We start from the raw sequence: 17090 nt of genomic DNA, 5'->3' as shown, positions 1-17090 counted from the left end.
GTGAAGCCTGTCCGTGCTTTAAAAAAATACCTTTTCAGTGTGATTTTTGAAAACTGTAGCCAGTGGGACCTGGGGTGATGTTATTAAGCTATCACATTATTACAGACTGCAGCTTTCCTACAATTAGACCAGTTGCCCTCATATCTCGGTATGCCCCTAGAGGGACGCTGGAGTACAGCAGGGCCTACGTGGGATTTTTTTTTTTAAAACATGTTAATTTAAAAATATCAGTCATGCACAAATCTTAAAATAATTAGCCTGTGCTATGATAAGTTCAATAAAATACAATACAGCTGAAAACAAGGAGAATGAAGTGAAAAAGAGCAAAAACAGAGCTGAAACAAATAATGTCAGTATCAGGTTGTTTTTTCCAGAAACTGATGGAGCTGCACTGCACTTCTTTATAGAGACATTTTCCATCATTTATTCTATAGTTATAGGCTGGAGAAAAAAAAAAAATCAAATTTGAGAAAGGGCGTCTGAGGATCACGTGACCACGGTGGGTGACGTTTGGCCGGACCTTGGCGCGTGAAGATGAGCATCTGACAACCAGAATCAACGGCTCTGGTGTCAACTAACGCCATCATTAAGCTAGCACTATCGAAATAATTTTACTGTCCTTGTCTAGCTTATAACTCAGGACACACGTTGAGTAAGTACAAAACTACTTGAAAATAGTAAACAATTGATTTTAAACTTATTTTAGTTTGGCTAAAAGAGGCTAGCATCAACTGGCTAATTTGCAAAAACTTGTGTTAGCTTCTGTTGCTACAACTGAAGTTAGCGACTTGGACTTTGTGGACATAAGGCTTCATGGCAGCGCTGGAGAATCTGACAGCAGGAGGAGAGGTAGTTTTTGGTCCCGCTGGTGTACATGGAGAGGAGGAGGAGGAGGAGGGGGAAGAGTCGCCTGAGGTAAGAGTGTGGCTCACACCTCAGAGACTTGTCAACAAATTGGACTGTCACAGCTCTATATCATGACTTATGAGTGGACATAAACTAAAACATCTGGACAGGACAACGCATTGAATCTGTTTTTCTACGCGCCTGTGTTCATGTCTAGGTTTTGTTGAGTGTTTTGTCACAGCAGGGTCAGGTGGGCCTGTGCTTCTATGACAGCAAGGACTCCACTTTGCACTGCATGGCAGACTCTCCAGACAACCACGAGCTCCACCTGCTGGCTAGAGGTACTAACTACATTAATAAGGAACACAATCTTGATATACAGTACTTCCACAGGCATCAACAGGTGATTTTTATCCCTGATTTTCAATAGTTTGAAATGATAACCTTGTGTATTCAGTGATGCTTATTTTTTTACCTCTTTTCCTTCTTTCCTGTGTAGTCATCCAGGAGGTTAGCCCTCATGTTATCATTGTCAGTGCTAAGCAGGAGCACAGTATGACCCGCTTCATGCAGCGACTGGGTGAGCCCTCCGAGACAAGGGGTCAAACCATGGGTTGGGAATGACAGCTGTGAAATATTGTTTGTACGTGCGTTGAGAAGAGGTAGTTTTAGTAGTTTGTAACGTGATATTTTGCGTGATTTTGTGTGGATCAAGGGTGCCTAAAGTCATCAGAGGTACTGTGGGACATACAACCCAATATCTAGGCTGGGAATGACTTATTCTTTCATTTAACCTACAGCTATTTTTTTCTGCCTTATATCTCAGGTTCAAATCCGGACTACAAACCAGAGGTGGTGACTTATCCATATGTTGATTTTGGTAAAGAGAAGGACACCCACACCACCCAGATGTCCTCATCAGCTATTCTTTTATTCTCTCTTGACTGCATGATGTTCTCAATGAAATACTTTAATATTTGCATCATTAACTTTGCTAATCCTGGTACAACTGATGCTGGTGGGCTCTCATGTCGCAGGTCTTGAGGTCAGCAAGCAGCGGCTTCTTTCTGCCTATCTGCCTTTTCTCCCTGCCTCCATCTCAGAGAGAGAGAAAATCTCCTACCTCTCTTCCTGTATCTCGTTCAGCTCGCCTCTGATGGTGAGCCAGCTGCCCATATACCATCTCATCCACTGGTCCATCACTCTGTAGGAGCTGATCACGAACTCTCCATCTCCATCATTTTCTTGTGTTTGTGTGTGTGTGTGTGTGTGTGTGTGTGTGTGTGTAGCTGCGGTCAGTGGGCGCTCTGCTGAAATGTCTGGACAGGAGGAGAGTGGGAGTGGAGCTAGAAGACAGCAGTGTTGGAGTTCCGATATTACAGTTCCACACCTACACGCTGTAACACACACACACACACACAGTAAAAGTACATTATGTTGAAATGATGTAGCCTCTTTGACTTGTATAAGATCTTTGTTTTTTCACTGACATTTTATTGCATTGTACTGAGTTATCAACACCGTGTTGTTGTCTTGTCTGCCAATGTTTGTCTTTTATATGCAGAATTGAATTATACATTGAATTCTATATTTTATTGTGTATTTTATTACAAAAATGTGCATGAATGAAAAATATTTATTCACTGAAATGTTGTTTTTTGTGTCATTTTAAATATAGAAAAGGTTCGGTGTTTGTTGACCGAGACACATACAGGTGAGGGTGTGCAGAGCCTCAGACAAACACGGACACATAAAAAGAGAACAAGGTTGGAGGAGACAGATCAGCATGGATTTTGTGTATCTTCCAGTGTGCTGCAGATCTTCAAGTCAGAACCTCACCCGTCTGTTTACAAGCTCCATTCTGGAGAAAAGGAGGGGCTCAGTCTTTATGGTACGTGGTTCTCATGGCAGCGTTTCAGGATATCGTCTTGCTGACTTGTGCGCTGGCTTGTGTGACACTGGCTGCTTGTCCAACTTGTGTGCCGCAGGGATACTAAATCGCTGCAGAGGCAAGTTTGGATCTAAGCTGCTACGGTGAGAAACACCTCTTATCGGAGTGCAATCACACATCACCAAAACCTGAAGCAATAACTCATTACTCAAGTGGCGGCACTCATTAGTTTTCTGTCGTGTTAGTGAAATTAATCTCCCTTGAAGTGCATGAGTTTTTGTAGTGTAGTGATGATTGCTGTAGAATTAAATTACACGCTGAAAACATGAATAGCATCAAACAGTATGAATTAAAGGGCACTATAGGTAGCATAAAACTTATAACTAATAATGGCTAGGCCCTTACTTAGTGCACCAGACCTACAGTATATTATTATTGTTATATTAGAGACAGCTCTTGTTTTTTTTGTTTGTTTGTTTTGTTTTTTTTTTGGCTGGTCCACTCTACCTAGTGTGACTAAAACTGGTACAATTTATTGCCACTTTGTTAAGATTTGTGGAGCTCAGATTTATACAATTTCCCACTTAGACCTTTAATGTGTAAATATTTCTTATAGCCAACTGATATTACAGATATTACTGTAACTACTTCTGCTATTACTGCTACTGCTAATATTACTACTAATGCTACTGCTTGTAGTTATGTAATAATGAGATTTTCATACATCAAGTCTCCCAAATGTGATTTATGATTGGAAACATATCACAAGGACAGTACAACATAGCCAGAAAAACTGCCAGAGCCACAAAAGTGAATCAGAAAAGCTCCTTGTGACATATTGACTAACAAAAAGGAGCAACACCGTATAACGATCCAAGTACTACAGTTGATACCATAGCGCTAGCAGACTATCTGTCTCCATGGCAACAAGGTGTTCTGCTACAACCAGTGCCTTTCTTAGGTTTTATATTGCATGATATTTTTGGACATTTTAATGATATTTTAGGCCATATCGCTGTCTTGCATTGTTTTTTTTTTTTTTTGTTGTTGTTTTTGTTTTACCCAAACTTTATTTATGCACAGGCACTCCCTAGTTCTTGTAAGAGATTTGACAAGTGGGCTAGTGTTTTAGTTGTTATTTGGTGCACTTTTTTTTTTTTTTTTAAATATAGGTATTGCCATGGTAGTAGTTGCTCTGTTTATGGTCTGATTCAAATACAAGTGTTGACCTCTGCTGTCTCAGCCAGTGGTTTATGCGGCCAACACAAGACCTGAAAGTGTTGCGCAGGAGACAGGAAGTGATACGTTTCTTCTCTACACCGCGGCACTCGGACTCCCTCAGCACCCTGCAGTCCTCACTGCGCAACATCAGGAACATCCCAGTAACTGCTACTACTACTACTACTACTACTACTAATAATAATAATAATAATAATATCAATGATAATAACAACAACAACAACAATAATAATACATATAATTATTTATTATTATAATAATTATTATTATTATAAACCCCTAGCTTCTACTTCTCCACCTCTGTGTCTCTATATCTTACCAGCAGAATCAACACATAAACATGTTGTCATGTCATGATGTCATATAATTTGCCTAAACTCAGTAACTCAATCTCTGTCTATTGATTTTGTGTGTGTGTGTGTGTGTGTGTGTGTGTGTGTGTGTGTGTGTTGTAGACTGTTCTACGCAGGATGTCTCTCTCTCACACCAAAGTGACTGACTGGCAGAATCTCTATAAGGTGGGAGGAATTACACAGCACACCATAGAGTAATGATGGGTTTTGCTCCCCGTATGTAAAGTAATGTGTGTGTGTGTATGTATATGTGTGTGTGTGTGTGTGTGTGTGTGTGTGTGTGTGTGTGTGTGTGTGTGTGTGTGTGTGTGTGTGTGTGTGTGTGTGTGTGTGTGTGTGTGTGTGTATGCGTCAGACGGTGTACAGTGCAGTGTGTATCAGGGACACCGTGCGTTGCCTGCCTCAGTCCATTCAGCTCTTTCGGGATATCAGCGAGGGGTTTTCTGATGACCTCCACTACATTGCCGCCCTCATCAGCCGGGTTGTGAGTGCTCCCTTTCAAGCCCACCACCCCCACCACACACACACACACACACACATGCATATGCATGCGCACGCGCGCACACACGATATTGATGATATTCATAAACAAACACACTCATCTCTTCCTTTCCTCTGAACCCACACACACATTTGCATATTTCATTATGTATATTCACATTTATTGCCCACACAGGCACATTCACAAACACCTGCGACTATGATGAATCTCTTGGCTTTAGATGAATGTTGCCATTTCTCAGTAGTCTACAGTCCTTGCGCACACTGTTGAGTGTCAGCGTGTTTATGACGAGGTCTGATTTGGGATGTGTAGGTGGATTTTGAGAGCAGTGTTACTGAGAACCGTTTCACCATCAAACCCAATGTGGACCCTGCTGTTGACGAGAGTGAGTGTGACCGTGCTGGATAGAGCAATTACAGAAAAACACCCACTGTTCAAATCTCAGGATGTAACAGGATCTTAACAGGATTCTCTTAAGTTATGAAACATGTGAATTTTTTTTGACAATTGAACTAAGCATCATAACATCCCTTTTTCCTTCAGAGAAGCGGAGAATGATGGGGCTGCCTGACTTCCTGACAGACGTAGCCAGGAGAGAGCTGGAGAACCTGGATGCTCGCATTCCCTCCTGCTGTGTCATCTACATCCCTCTGGTCTGACGCTCATGACTATAAAACTAAAACATCCCAAAAAAACTGCACCTCTGTGTTCTCATCTAACTTGTGTTGGCATTATATAGTATCATCTGCGGGATGCAGAACATCAAACCATTCAGTATCCAAACTCATGCTATGAAAAGTGATTACATGAGAAAAAAAATTACATGACGTTTTTCAAGTCTTTGATGCCCTCTTTCCTTTATTCCTCAGATAGGATTCCTGCTCTCGGTCCCTCGGCTGCCCAGCATGGTGGAAAAAGAGGATTTTGAGATAAACGGGCTTGATTTCATGGTACTATCTGTTCTTGTTTGTGTGATCTCACAAATGTGCTCACTGTGTGTACATTTGTGTTTATTCTCACAAATAGCACAATTGCTCAATTGCAATAACCCACTATATATATATATATATATATATATATATATATATATATATATATATATATATATATATATATATATATATATATAGTTTTCTTTTTGGGTTTTTTTTTTTTTGTTTTTTGTTGTTGTTTGTGTGTGTGTTTGTGTGCATGGTAGTTTCTGTCAGAGGAGCGCCTGCACTACCGCAGCCAGCGAACCAAAGAGCTGGATGACCTCTTAGGGGACTTACACTGTGACATTAGAGGTCTTTTTCTCACTTTCTTGTCAAAGCATTTCAACATTTTGAAAATATGGAACTGAATCTGTAAGGTTTTCATGGTGTAGTTTAGTATTTCTGTCTCTCAGACATGGAAACAGCAGTTATGACGCAGCTGCAGACCGTGATCCTTGAGAGGAGCGCCTCTCTCTACAAGGTTGGTTTGCATCACTACACTGCCAAGTGCACCCATAAATCAAGTATTTCAGAGAGTGACCCCAGCTCTGATAAAATTAACGCTGGCATGAAAACAACTCAATACTGAAGATCATGGATGTGATTAGTTATCTGTGTGTTTTCTGCAGTGGGTTGTTTCTAAGATCTCGATTTTTTTCCCTGTCCCATTCCTGGATTAGATCCAGTATTTTTCAATATTTTTTATTCAATTATGACCAAAAAGCAATTGTGTTGTAATTGGAGTTTTAATTGTTATCTTTGAAGGCACGACTGAGCAATAACATCAGCTGAATTATTATCTTCATTTTTACATTTTACCCAAGAAGGCAGTTCCCCTGTTATTAAAGTAGACTTACTGTAAAGGAGACACTCAGCTTTATAGACACTGACTAACAAAATAGTAATTATTTATGGAATTTAATCATCTGTTTTTCAAATATGTTTTGAAATGAATAAACAAACAGATAGCAGTTGGAAATTGGTATTTTTGCAATAAATGTAAATGTATTTAATGCCTATATTTTGTAGGTTTTGGACCTAAGTGCTGAACTGGACTGCCTGATGGCCATGAGCAGTGCTTCCCAGGAGTATGGCTACACCCCCCCCAAGCTAGGCAGCCACAGGAGGATAACTCTGACACAGGCCAGGTAGGCTCATACACACACAAACACAAACAGTGCAGCAGATATTTGATGGAGCGCTAGATTGATGCATGTTTGTATTTCTTTCCCAGACACCCACTGTTAGAGCTGTGCTCTCCTGTGTTTGTGGCCAACTCCTTCCACAGCTCAGAGTTTGACGGCCGAGTCAAGATTATCACTGGCCCCAACTCATCTGGCAAGAGCATCTACCTGAAGCAGGTAGACAGTCTCATTTAGCACACTGCGTCTAACAGTTGGATAAAACTGTCATTTTACAGCTAAAATGTTACACCTCATGAGATTTGGACAAGCTGAAAGATTCTCAACCTTTTCCTATTTAAAACCTGCAGAATTTCTCAATTTACCTGAAGGTCCCTCTTCAGTATTTTTCTTGATTTTAAGTGCCTATGCCTCTTGTTTGGGTGTGGCCTGTTGTGAGGTTGTGGCTGTCGAAATGAGGGAAGAGTGCAAGAACAGAGGTGGAATTTTTTAAGAAATGAAAGAACAGTGAATAAACTGCTCAAAACTATAGATAAACGTTAATATAGCTTTTGAGTTTTTTGGTTCCACAGGAAATTGTATGCTTTCACATCTGCTTCTTTAGGTTTCTGTATTGGTTTTAAGGATGTGGGTTACCTCAGCAACAGCATGATAGATCCTGTTTGACCATACTTCCTGTCTTAAGGCAAAAGTTGCATATTGTAAGCTGCAAGTGCACAAAATGGATAATCTTTAACCCCAAATGATTTATTTGTTCAATGTTCAGACTCTTTTACTTGATTAATTATTAGAGGGAGTCTAGAGGCTGCAAATTCCACCCACACAAGGGAAATTTATCACAGAGAATGAAAAACATAGCCTAATAATAAAATTGCTTAATATAAATTCCATCATCTCACCCCAGTGGGGAGTCCCGACCCCAGTTCAACACCCACGTTGTGACATAATCTTCTCTCTGATTGGCTGAGGCAGGTCGGTCTGATTGTGTTCATGGCTCTGATTGGCTCAGACGTGCCAGCGAAGGAGGCAGAGATTGGTCTGGTGGATGGACTCTTCACACGCATGCAGAGCAGAGAGTCGGTGTCTGTCGGCCTCAGCACATTCATGATAGACCTCAACCAGGTAGCCAACACACACATGCACATATGCACACTGGCAAGTACACACTTCAGTGCTTTTAAACTGCTGTATGTGTGTGTCAGTGTGTGTAGGAGTGGAAATATAAGATATGAACCCTCAACACTGCTGTCCTTGAGCTCCACTCCCACTCTCCACCTGTCCGGACTCTTCAGCAGCCACTGCTTGCACGCGCGCACACACACACACACACACACATTCATACAAAAAACAAAGTGAAGTATAACTGTGTGTCTCCATTTGCCAGATGGCCCAAGCTCTCAACAGCAGTAGTGGCAACTCACTGGTTCTCATCGATGAGTTTGGAAAAGGAACTAACACTGTAAGAACACATAAACCTGGACAAATCTGTCTGTCTGTCTGTCTGTCTATCTATCTGTCTATCTGCTTTGTTTACGTGCATAGAACATCAAGACCTCCATGCAGATTACGGCTAAGCTCATCATTTTTTCCCTCAGAACTAATAATAAACCTTATTTTAGAACCAATGTGCTGTTGTTCAGTCACATAGGGAGAGGTGATCTGCTTGCCTGAATCACTTTATCTGTAGATTTGGCACCAAATTGGTTTATCCGTGGTATCATGGGTTCATGTCAAGAGCTTAACTGGAATTAGAACTTAACCAGAGCATGTCGAGTAGCCAGGTAATTCCTTGCTAATCAATGTAAAAATGTTCCCCCTCCAGGTGGATGGGATGTCCTTACTGGCTGCGTCGATCTCTCATTGGCTGAGAAAAGTTCCTGCGGCCGTTCCTCATGTCCTGTTGGCTACTAACTTCCACAGTGTGCTGCAAATGGGCCTGCTCCCCTCCTCAGGCCTCCTGTCTCTGCTGGTAATGAGCAATATTCCACAGGACCGGTAAAATGATAAACACTTAGCCTGAAGCACATGATTTTGTAATGGTAAGCTAATTTGCTGCGGTACATTGTTGACAGCAGCTCAAAACTCCCAAACGACCAGCTCACTAATGAGAGTTTAACTTTCTGCTACGACTCTGGCATCCACTTCATATTATTATTGCTTTTATGCTTCATTGTTAGTTGAAGTGTGTGTGTGTGTGTGTGTGTGTGTGTGTGTGTGTGCGTTTGCGTATTAGACCCTAGAGACAGCAGTGGATGGGGATGAGTTGGTGTTTCTGTACCAACTGAAGGAAGGGATCTGCCAGTCCAGCTATGCTGCCAACATTGCTACACTGGCAGGCCTGCCAACTAGCCTTGTCCAGAGAGGAGTGGAGGTGCTAACACACACACACACACACAGACACACACACAGAGGGAAGTATGTGTACGTAGGCTGAATCTGAGTGTGTTTGTGGGTGTGTGTTTACCAAGGTGTCTGAACTGTACCGAACAGGAAAAACCATCAAACGCCTTGACAAAACATCATCAGATGAGCAGGCCAGCAGGTTAGTGAAACTCCAACCTCAAGCACATTAAAACAATGTAAACCCACACTGAGGAGAAGTGTGAAACAGATTTACGTGCTTGACAGGTGCAAGCGTGTGGTGGAGAAGTTCCTGAGTTTGGACCTGGAGGACAAGAATGTGGATCTGCAGCGCTTCTTGAAAGAGGAGCTCCTGCCCTCTGGTGGAGAGCTGCTGCCTCGCAGCTGAAGTCAGCTGCACTGCTGTACTTGTCTAACATCTTTCTACACCACCCTGGTTCGTTAGAGTTCACTACCTATTGATTTCAACTGAATGTGAGAGCGATAATGCTTTTGCTTAGTTTGATCAACTATATACAGAGTACATTTATCCAGGGACTTGTTATAATGCTGTTTTTTCTTTAAATGCTAATCCATAAAATTGAAGCATTTAATATGCTGTATTTGTTGGAAATGTTTATAGGTTGTTGTAAAAATGCAGTTAACTTACCATCTTTAGCCATGATTTGTTCATTGTCATTAGTGAAATATGTACAATTAAATATTTAATGAATATTATACAAAACGGATTTGCTATTTACCTTGATTTACATGTAAAAGTTAATTATCACAGTTTATAACAACATCCAAAGCAGTATTTTCTAATTCAGTTGTGTGTGTGTATTAATTATTTCACAATTAATTGTGAAATAATGGTGAAGTTTTTAGCTGCTGGTGGTGGTGGTTCTTTGAAGAAACACTTCACACAGCCACTGGATCTGTCTTGTTCGACAGCACAAACACATGCAGATCGGTTTTTGGGATCCTGCTCAGGCTTCAGTGAGGTGCCAGATGGTCCAGACAGCCCCAGTCAGATACACAAGTAAGCTGACCGGGAGTTTGTGTCCTGCGTTACAAAACGGCGTGTCGCAGCAGTACTTGGTCATGACAAAGACAGTAGTGTTGGAGAACAGCTCCACGGTGGTCACTGCCTCACACTCTTCCTCCTTCACACAACCCAGCGTCTTAATGTCCAGACTGCCTGCTCGGGAGAGAGACCCAGAGAGAGAGAGAGAGAGAGAGAGAGAGAGATTGATGGTACTTAGTCTAACATCGCTATAGGAAATTTGATACGAACATCTGTACAACCCAGATTTGGCACCTGTACACCCATCACCGCTCGTCAGTAACACACCTGCCTTCGCTCGACCCGTGTAGCACTTCTCCCCGCGGTTGCACTCGGTCTTGGTGGTGTAGCAGGCGTCCCAGAAGCCCAGGTCACAGCGGAAACACTCCAGCGACCCCTCTTCCTCATGCTCCACCTTCTCAAGTAGCTGCTCTGCCAGCTCCTCTTCGTCACCTGGGCTCAAACAATGTCACAAACGTTTTTATGTGATATCTGGTTTTAACATTAATAGATCAGTTGTGTAATAGATCATTATTAGTGTGTTGAGCATGTGTTTAGTGGAGATTTTTGGAAGATGTTAAGCTAAACTGATGAACAATTTGCATAGCAGTATATTGTCCCAGGTATTTATGGATTATTATTTAGCAGTAGTCTGGATTTTGATCCTTTGATTTGAAGTACCAACATGTGCACATGGTATTACATGTGGATGTGTAATACTGTGAATATCATATATATTTGGCTGTAGCATGTTTTTTTCCGATAAAAACAGACACTTGAATTGATAGTAAAATCCCTGTGACATCCTTGTCCTAATTAACTACAACTCTGCTGCAATCTGCTGCAAAATAAAAGAAGTGGGGCTTGATTCCCCTCCAGCTACAACGCTAAAGGGGAGCGAAGTTACAAAATAAAAAGTGTTTTTTTTTTTTTTCTCCTAAATACGGCTGAAAATCCCTTCTAATTGAAGTCAACACTCTGCATCTCAGGCTCACTGTCTTTGTGCCATTTCAAAGACAAGATAAATCGTGTGTTGCCATCCAAATTCTTTTGGACCTCACGACGTGTGTCTGACAGCTGGGTTTTGGTTTCTTTCTCAGAGCTGATCCACTTGTTAAATGTGTGGTAAATGTGTGTTCGTGCTTGGCCCCTGACGGAAAACAACTAATCTTGTTGCCTGGTTATCAGATGAGTTTCAGTGAGACTCGAAATCCTTATCCCTGCTCATCTTGTTATCCGGTGCTAGCTCAGGTGAACAGAAGACACAGAATACAAGGGTCAGGTGCAGGGCGACTGTGTGTGTCATTGTGTAAACCTGTAGTATTCCTCTCATTAACATACATCTTTCACCATGCTTTGTATGACACCTGAACCTCTCAGTCAAATCCCATTTCAACAAATGAAAATGAAACCTAACAGAAGAGAAATGCGCAGCACATTGCAGGACATTGACCTTGATATTTTAAGAAGAAATAAGCCCCAATATTCTTTCTATAGATTAAATAAAATATCAATAACTATGTCAACCCAGTGTCACTGTTAATGAATCTAATCACCTGCCTGAAATTCCAGTAGTGGAGAAAGTACTCAACTTCAGTATCACTGCAACAATTGAAACATAGTCCATGAAATGTTAAAGTCCTACATTCATAGTTGTTCATATGTTACATAAAAGTATTGAAATATTAACGGTAATATGTATTAAAATTTATGTAGTAAAAAGTACAAGAAGGAAAAGTACTTGTAACCCCCAACCCCCCACTCAGGGACTTAAATTAGTGATGCATTATCCTGTCAGATGGGCTTTAATGTTGTGTTTTCCACTGCTTATATGCTGTTGTCTAATTTCTCTGTAGTTTAATATTTCCCACTGAAATGTAGTGGAATAAATGTACAAAGTCTCACAAAGTGGGAATCCTCAAGTATAATGCCAGTACCTCAGAACTGTGCTGTACTGAGTTACTCTCCACTTCTGATAAATACACAATTTTCTAATATCAGCACAGCTTTAGTTGACAGTTGTTTCGTGAAAAATGTGAGTATTCACAGCTCATGAGGGAACTGGTAAATACACAGTTTAAAATGGCTTGGATTTGCAAGAACTGGAATTTCAAAGAGGATAATTTGCAACTTCTAATGTAATTAGTTTTTCTATCAGGAGCTACTGTAACCAACACTGGTGGGTCTACAGCTGCAGTGAATCTGTGCTTCCTTGCCTTACCTTGAGCAGGAGTGAGTATCATGATGGCAAAAACACAGAAAATGAGTCCTTTCATTTCAGCACGATGCTCCCTGCGCCGGCTACACCATGAGGACTGCTGAGGAGGTCGGAAGTGTGGTTGAAATTGGATTAGTCAGTAGTGCACCTGCTATTGTTTGCAACCGGTCCCAGCTGTTCAAAAAGGCTGTAGATGATCAAACAACTGAGGTGTTAATTGTAGCCTCGGGAGTCTTGCTTCTGTTGGGGGACATGATTTGTGGAAAAGGTTTTGGGAATAAAAAATCAAAGCGCTCTAATATTTGCAAGGGAGGGAGTGTGGGATGCAGAGCTAAACATGCAGAAACTGTCATCTGCAGATTTGAAATCTCGGTTCAGTCTCTTCTACAATGGTGATGAGCTGCAGAGTGAAAGATATTTGTCCGTCCAGCAGCTGCTTGTTCTCACTCATGAAGACTTCCGCTGTTAAAATGTCAGCTGACTGAGTCTCCCCTCCTGCTCTAATAGATGGAGCACTGGAACTAAACAATACACTAACTGGTGCCGTAAAGCTGGGTGATCCTCAATCCAAATCCCAAATCTTTTGTAGCAAAACTATTGATCTTCACTCCTCTCTCTCTGAGGAACTGAAGGAACTGCATGTCTGCTGAGTGCGTGTGGGGTGGGGGTGAAGGGGTTTAAGCTGCTTAAAGCTTCCCGTCTGCTCAGTTTGATATGTATCAATGCACACACTACTCTCACAGGAGGAGACAAAGGGATTAGATTCAGTAATATACTCAATGCACTATAAAGCCATTGTCATTGAATTATGCAGCACATGTGACAGACGCCTGGGTGAATATACGTAATCACACACACAAACGCACAAATGATATAAGTAAGCTCTTGAGAAATTCTTGGATCGTCTTAAAGAGAAGTATGGATTCGTATCAGGCTTCATGCAGTTGTATGTTGCATGCATGTAAAAGGTCAGACGTCCCTCCTGTCAGAGTTAAAGGTCAGATTACATATCTGAACTTAATCTGATGTTCAGGATTACAGCCTGGCAAATCAAACCACATGCAACTTGGCAATGGAGAAGAAATCTCCCTCATAGTGAGAAGAGCTTGTGTGTGAGAAGAGAAGAGTGCTGTTTTTGTGAGTGGTTAAGTGTGAGGGTGTGTGTGGCAGATTGCTGCAGGATCCAGTCAAGGCACATCTCCCGGGCTCAATGGTGTTTGTTGTGTGTGAGTTGAGAGCTGTTTTAGCGAGTGAAATGTGCAACTGGGGCTCGAATATTATTGTAGACTTTAGTCTCCGTCCTCATCTGGATGGCAGGATCCCAGCATGGGCTCAAACAACAAGGAAATGCTCTCCAGTCCTAAAGCACCTATAAAAACTGTTAGACTGATCCTCTGCGTAATTAGAGGCTGGAGGAGAAAAAGCTCAGGATGATTAAAATCTTTCCCCTAACTCCCAGCCCTGTTTTACTTGTCTACATGTGGGGCCAATGACCCTGCTCAACCATCCATGCTTTTGCTATCTAATTATTTTACTGAGTGTTATTTTGCTGGAACACATGGGAACGTTCTCTTTTTTTGTGCAGAAGACTGAACAGTGTTTGAGGCAGCGTCTTCCATTTGAACAGAGCGTAGGACTCAGATGATGAAGGGATGAGAGGTCAGGATGGTGGGAGAGTGAGGCTTCGCTTGCAGGACTCACAGGACTGCAGATCTCAGCTATAACTCATAACGTCGACAGAAGTTGCTCATTTTTAGTCAGTGCTCTTTTCTCTGCAGCCTCTGCGTAAGAAGGAAAAAAAAAGTTTGCATTTCTTCAAGCTCTCGCCTAAACACACTCCAGAGATGGGCACAACTGAGCGGCTGACGCTGTATGAGAGAAAAAAAAAAAAAACACTGAATTAGAGTTAAAACGAGTACTTGTGTCTCAACAGTCGCATGTGTGCAGAGTACCAGGCGGTATTTATAGTGCAGCTGTAGGTGTTGAGTGAGTGGATTGCTCCCTTATGTGCTTATCCTGTTTACACTGAGGCGCAATTTCCTCTGAGTAAAAGTGGATAACAGTATGTTTGAGATTAGATAAAGACTCATTTAAGACTTTGTCTGGTTTATCCTCCTAACCCAGCTCTGCCCTTAAAGCCAGCAGATGTACATGTAAAACCTCTGCAGGAAAGATGTGTGCACGTACATCTCCCAGTCGGGCACCAAAATAACTCCAAATATGGTTAAACAAGCAGTGACTTTGGGGGAATTTGTACGGGGTAAAGTCAAAGGCAACAAAATGACGAACTGACATGCAGACAGCATAGTTGCACTCTTCCAAACGTGGGTGGGTCAGGGGAAGATGTAGGACAAAAAAAACCTTTCACAGACGCTGACTCAGAACCACTGCACCACTCTGAGGCTTACAAAACATTTGATCTATTTATTGAGGAATGCATAGCTTCGTTCAGATCAGTGACTGTGGCATGTCAGTTCGGGGTGTATCTCAACACAGCGCATGTTGAACTTGTGAGTGTGTTTCATCATGCATATTTCACAGGAAACATAACTGAGCTGCTTAAGAGTTCAGCGTTCACCCGTGGAGGGGAGAGGAGAGCCTGTCCTTACGTTAAAGTTGACCTCACTCGAGTTGCAAGAGTCCGAGTAGACAGAGGAGTGAGCAGGGGACGGGCAGGGGGATGGGGAGTGAGAAGTCGGCTCCTGGTGGTGCAGAACTTGGGTCAGCAGCGTCGACCTTCCCTCCCTTTCCTCCTCCATTGCCTCCTCCTTCCTCTCCACCCCCACCCTCCCTCTGTCCTCAGGCGGTGGTGGTGGTGGTGGAGGTTCCCTGCTGTTGATATTGTGTCTATTCCTGGGAGGTGGAGGAGGGCCACAGCTCTCATTCAGAAGGGAGAGCGTGTGGGAGGACGCGCCCCAGGATCCCCGTTCTCCATCCTTACACTCACACTGCTCCTGGCAGCTGAAGCTCTGCTGCGATTCCTCCCAGCCGTTGTTCAGTTTCAGCTCCTCGAGGTCATCGGAAGTCTCTCGTTTGAGGAGCTCACGCCGGTCACGGTTTTCATAAAGCAGGGTGGCAGCGCAGATGAAGATGAAGAGGCCCACTCCCATGACGACAGGCCCGGCCAGCTTCATCCTCTCGATGTGGGAGCTGCCTCGGCCCCCCTGAGGTTTAGGCGCCGCAGACACATAGCCCGCCACTGCCACGCCCATCCCAACCAGGACCACCCCGGCGCCCAGCAGGAGCCACACACCTGGGGCAGAGCGGAGGTGGATTCTGGTTTGGAGGACTTTGTCTTTGGTTAGGCGTCGGCAGCAAGCCGAAGGGCATGCGGGCTGCGGCTGGGACCGGGGTGAGTGGGAGGAGACCGGGCTGCAGACAGGACTGGCTGTTCCACTGGACCTTGTTGCTGTCATCCTTCAGACTGGAGAGAGAGAGAGAGAGAGAGAGAGAGAAGGGTGTCAGAAGATAGAGCACAAAGAGGAGGACTGAACAGAAAAATGTGTTTAATTCAACAGCATGGGGAAACCTTGGGGGTGGTTGGAAAAAAGATAGTTTACTCTCCCTTGTACATAACAGGAAATAACTGCTTTAATAAGACATTTGGCTCTGTTAATGAGACGCCAATCCCTTGCAGCTCTTGCGGTGTCTCAGTGGAGGAAAACACAAAGTCTCCTCTCAACACTCAGCCCCATACTGCAGTCATGAGCTGTTATCGAAGCAGTCATAAATCATAGGAGAAAAAATGACTGACTGCCAGTGACCCCCAGACCTGGTGACTTCACATATGATCTCACTACACTAATGAAAATGGAGTCACATTACTTACTGGTGGGGCTTTTTCACCGAACTCCTAATTTAATTTCCTTGAGCCAATTGAACATATATTAGGCTATTCATCCAAACTCAGGAGGAGCTATTTCTCAACATTTGCGACGTTTTTGCAGTAATAATTTTAACCAACGCTGAATTTCACTCGACCCTGTGATTGTTGACTACAGTAACCCAAAGACTGCAGTTTTACGGTGTTGGATGATTTTGAATGTTGTCCTACTTACTGCAGTGCAACAAAAAAAGAAAAAAAAATCTGACTGAGTTGAAGGATTGGCTACTTGCCTTGATTTGGACGCAAATCCGACACAGAATTTGGTTCCTCTGCATTATCAAAGTAAATAAGCCCGAGTTGCGTTATTTCTCACTCCTCTGTATTTCCATACTGCGTCCTCTCGGCCACTTTGATTTGCGTTTATCCGGAGTTTCACCCAATTCCTCTTCAGATTAACACGTTCTCATGCTTGGTGCTCAGTGGGAGCCAGTGTGCGGCGGATGCGGCATGCTGATCATCAAATGAAGCTTTTGTAGTAAATAAGTCTTACTATAGTGGTGCAAGGGCTCTCTCTCACATACTGTCTCTCTCTCTCTCTGTCTCTCTCTCTTTCTCCCTGTCTCCCGCTCTGTCTTGTGTGCGCGCATGTGTGTGCGCAGAGGAGGGGTCGTGGGAACGTGCGGATAGTCCCGG

At 42.9% G+C, this 17090-nt stretch overlaps 3 protein-coding genes across 3 annotated transcripts; 1 reads left to right on the top strand and 2 right to left on the bottom strand.

The window, feature by feature from the left end:
• Window positions 1–813: 813 nt before the first annotated feature.
• msh5 (mutS homolog 5) lies at window positions 814–9935 on the top strand. Its single transcript, XM_030072116.1, has 25 exons — window positions 814–915; window positions 1064–1187; window positions 1346–1426; window positions 1673–1726; window positions 1884–2005; window positions 2136–2245; window positions 2525–2560; window positions 2655–2737; window positions 2835–2880; window positions 3981–4119; window positions 4432–4494; window positions 4685–4813; window positions 5144–5216; window positions 5375–5484; window positions 5701–5802; window positions 6030–6117; window positions 6219–6286; window positions 6835–6953; window positions 7040–7166; window positions 7920–8069; window positions 8332–8406; window positions 8770–8916; window positions 9181–9318; window positions 9416–9489; window positions 9576–9935. The coding sequence occupies exons 1-25, from the start codon at window positions 814–816 to the stop codon at window positions 9694–9696; spliced, it is 2481 nt and encodes an 826-aa protein (XP_029927976.1). The 3' UTR covers window positions 9697–9935.
• Window positions 9936–9961: 26 nt separating this feature from the next.
• LOC115374067 (protein Bouncer-like) lies at window positions 9962–13262 on the bottom strand. Its single transcript, XM_030072795.1, has 3 exons — window positions 12575–13262; window positions 10642–10806; window positions 9962–10488 (listed from the first exon to the last, which is right to left on the bottom strand). Exons 1-3 carry the CDS (start codon window positions 12627–12629, stop codon window positions 10277–10279), a joined length of 432 nt encoding a protein of 143 aa, XP_029928655.1. The 5' UTR covers window positions 12630–13262; the 3' UTR covers window positions 9962–10276.
• Window positions 13263–15039: 1777 nt separating this feature from the next.
• LOC115374062 (transmembrane protein 200B) lies at window positions 15040–16935 on the bottom strand. Its single transcript, XM_030072788.1, has 2 exons — window positions 16688–16935; window positions 15040–15995 (listed from the first exon to the last, which is right to left on the bottom strand). Exon 2 carries the CDS (start codon window positions 15985–15987, stop codon window positions 15139–15141), a length of 849 nt encoding a protein of 282 aa, XP_029928648.1. The 5' UTR covers window positions 15988–15995; window positions 16688–16935; the 3' UTR covers window positions 15040–15138.
• Window positions 16936–17090: the final 155 nt, after the last annotated feature.

Source organism: Myripristis murdjan, chromosome 16 (genome assembly GCF_902150065.1).
Source record: "Myripristis murdjan chromosome 16, fMyrMur1.1, whole genome shotgun sequence".
NCBI lineage: Eukaryota > Metazoa > Chordata > Actinopteri > Holocentriformes > Holocentridae > Myripristis > Myripristis murdjan.
Note: the sequence above shows the minus strand (reverse complement) of the source record. Positions and strands in the feature narration are given on the sequence as shown.

What these genes read in the sequence shown, in the direction of transcription:
- LOC115374067 (XM_030072795.1), bottom strand. Translation starts at nt 12,629, where the DNA reads ATGAAAGGACTCATTTTCTGTGTTTTTGCCATCATGATACTCACTCCT. An exon ending in GATACTCACTCCTGCTCAAG is followed by an intron (nt 10,807 to 12,574) that starts GTAAGGCAAGGA and finishes GTTTGAGCCCAG; the next exon opens with GTGACGAAGAGGAGCTGGCA. An exon ending in CACGGGTCGAGCGAAGGCAG is followed by an intron (nt 10,489 to 10,641) that starts GTGTGTTACTGA and finishes TCTCCCGAGCAG; the next exon opens with GCAGTCTGGACATTAAGACG.
- msh5 (XM_030072116.1), top strand. Translation starts at nt 814, where the DNA reads ATGGCAGCGCTGGAGAATCTGACAGCAGGAGGAGAGGTAGTTTTTGGT. An exon ending in CGTTCAGCTCGCCTCTGATG is followed by an intron (nt 2,006 to 2,135) that starts GTGAGCCAGCTG and finishes GTGTGTGTGTAG; the next exon opens with CTGCGGTCAGTGGGCGCTCT. An exon ending in TTTGGATCTAAGCTGCTACG is followed by an intron (nt 2,881 to 3,980) that starts GTGAGAAACACC and finishes CTGCTGTCTCAG; the next exon opens with CCAGTGGTTTATGCGGCCAA.
- LOC115374062 (XM_030072788.1), bottom strand. Translation starts at nt 15,987, where the DNA reads ATGACAGCAACAAGGTCCAGTGGAACAGCCAGTCCTGTCTGCAGCCCG.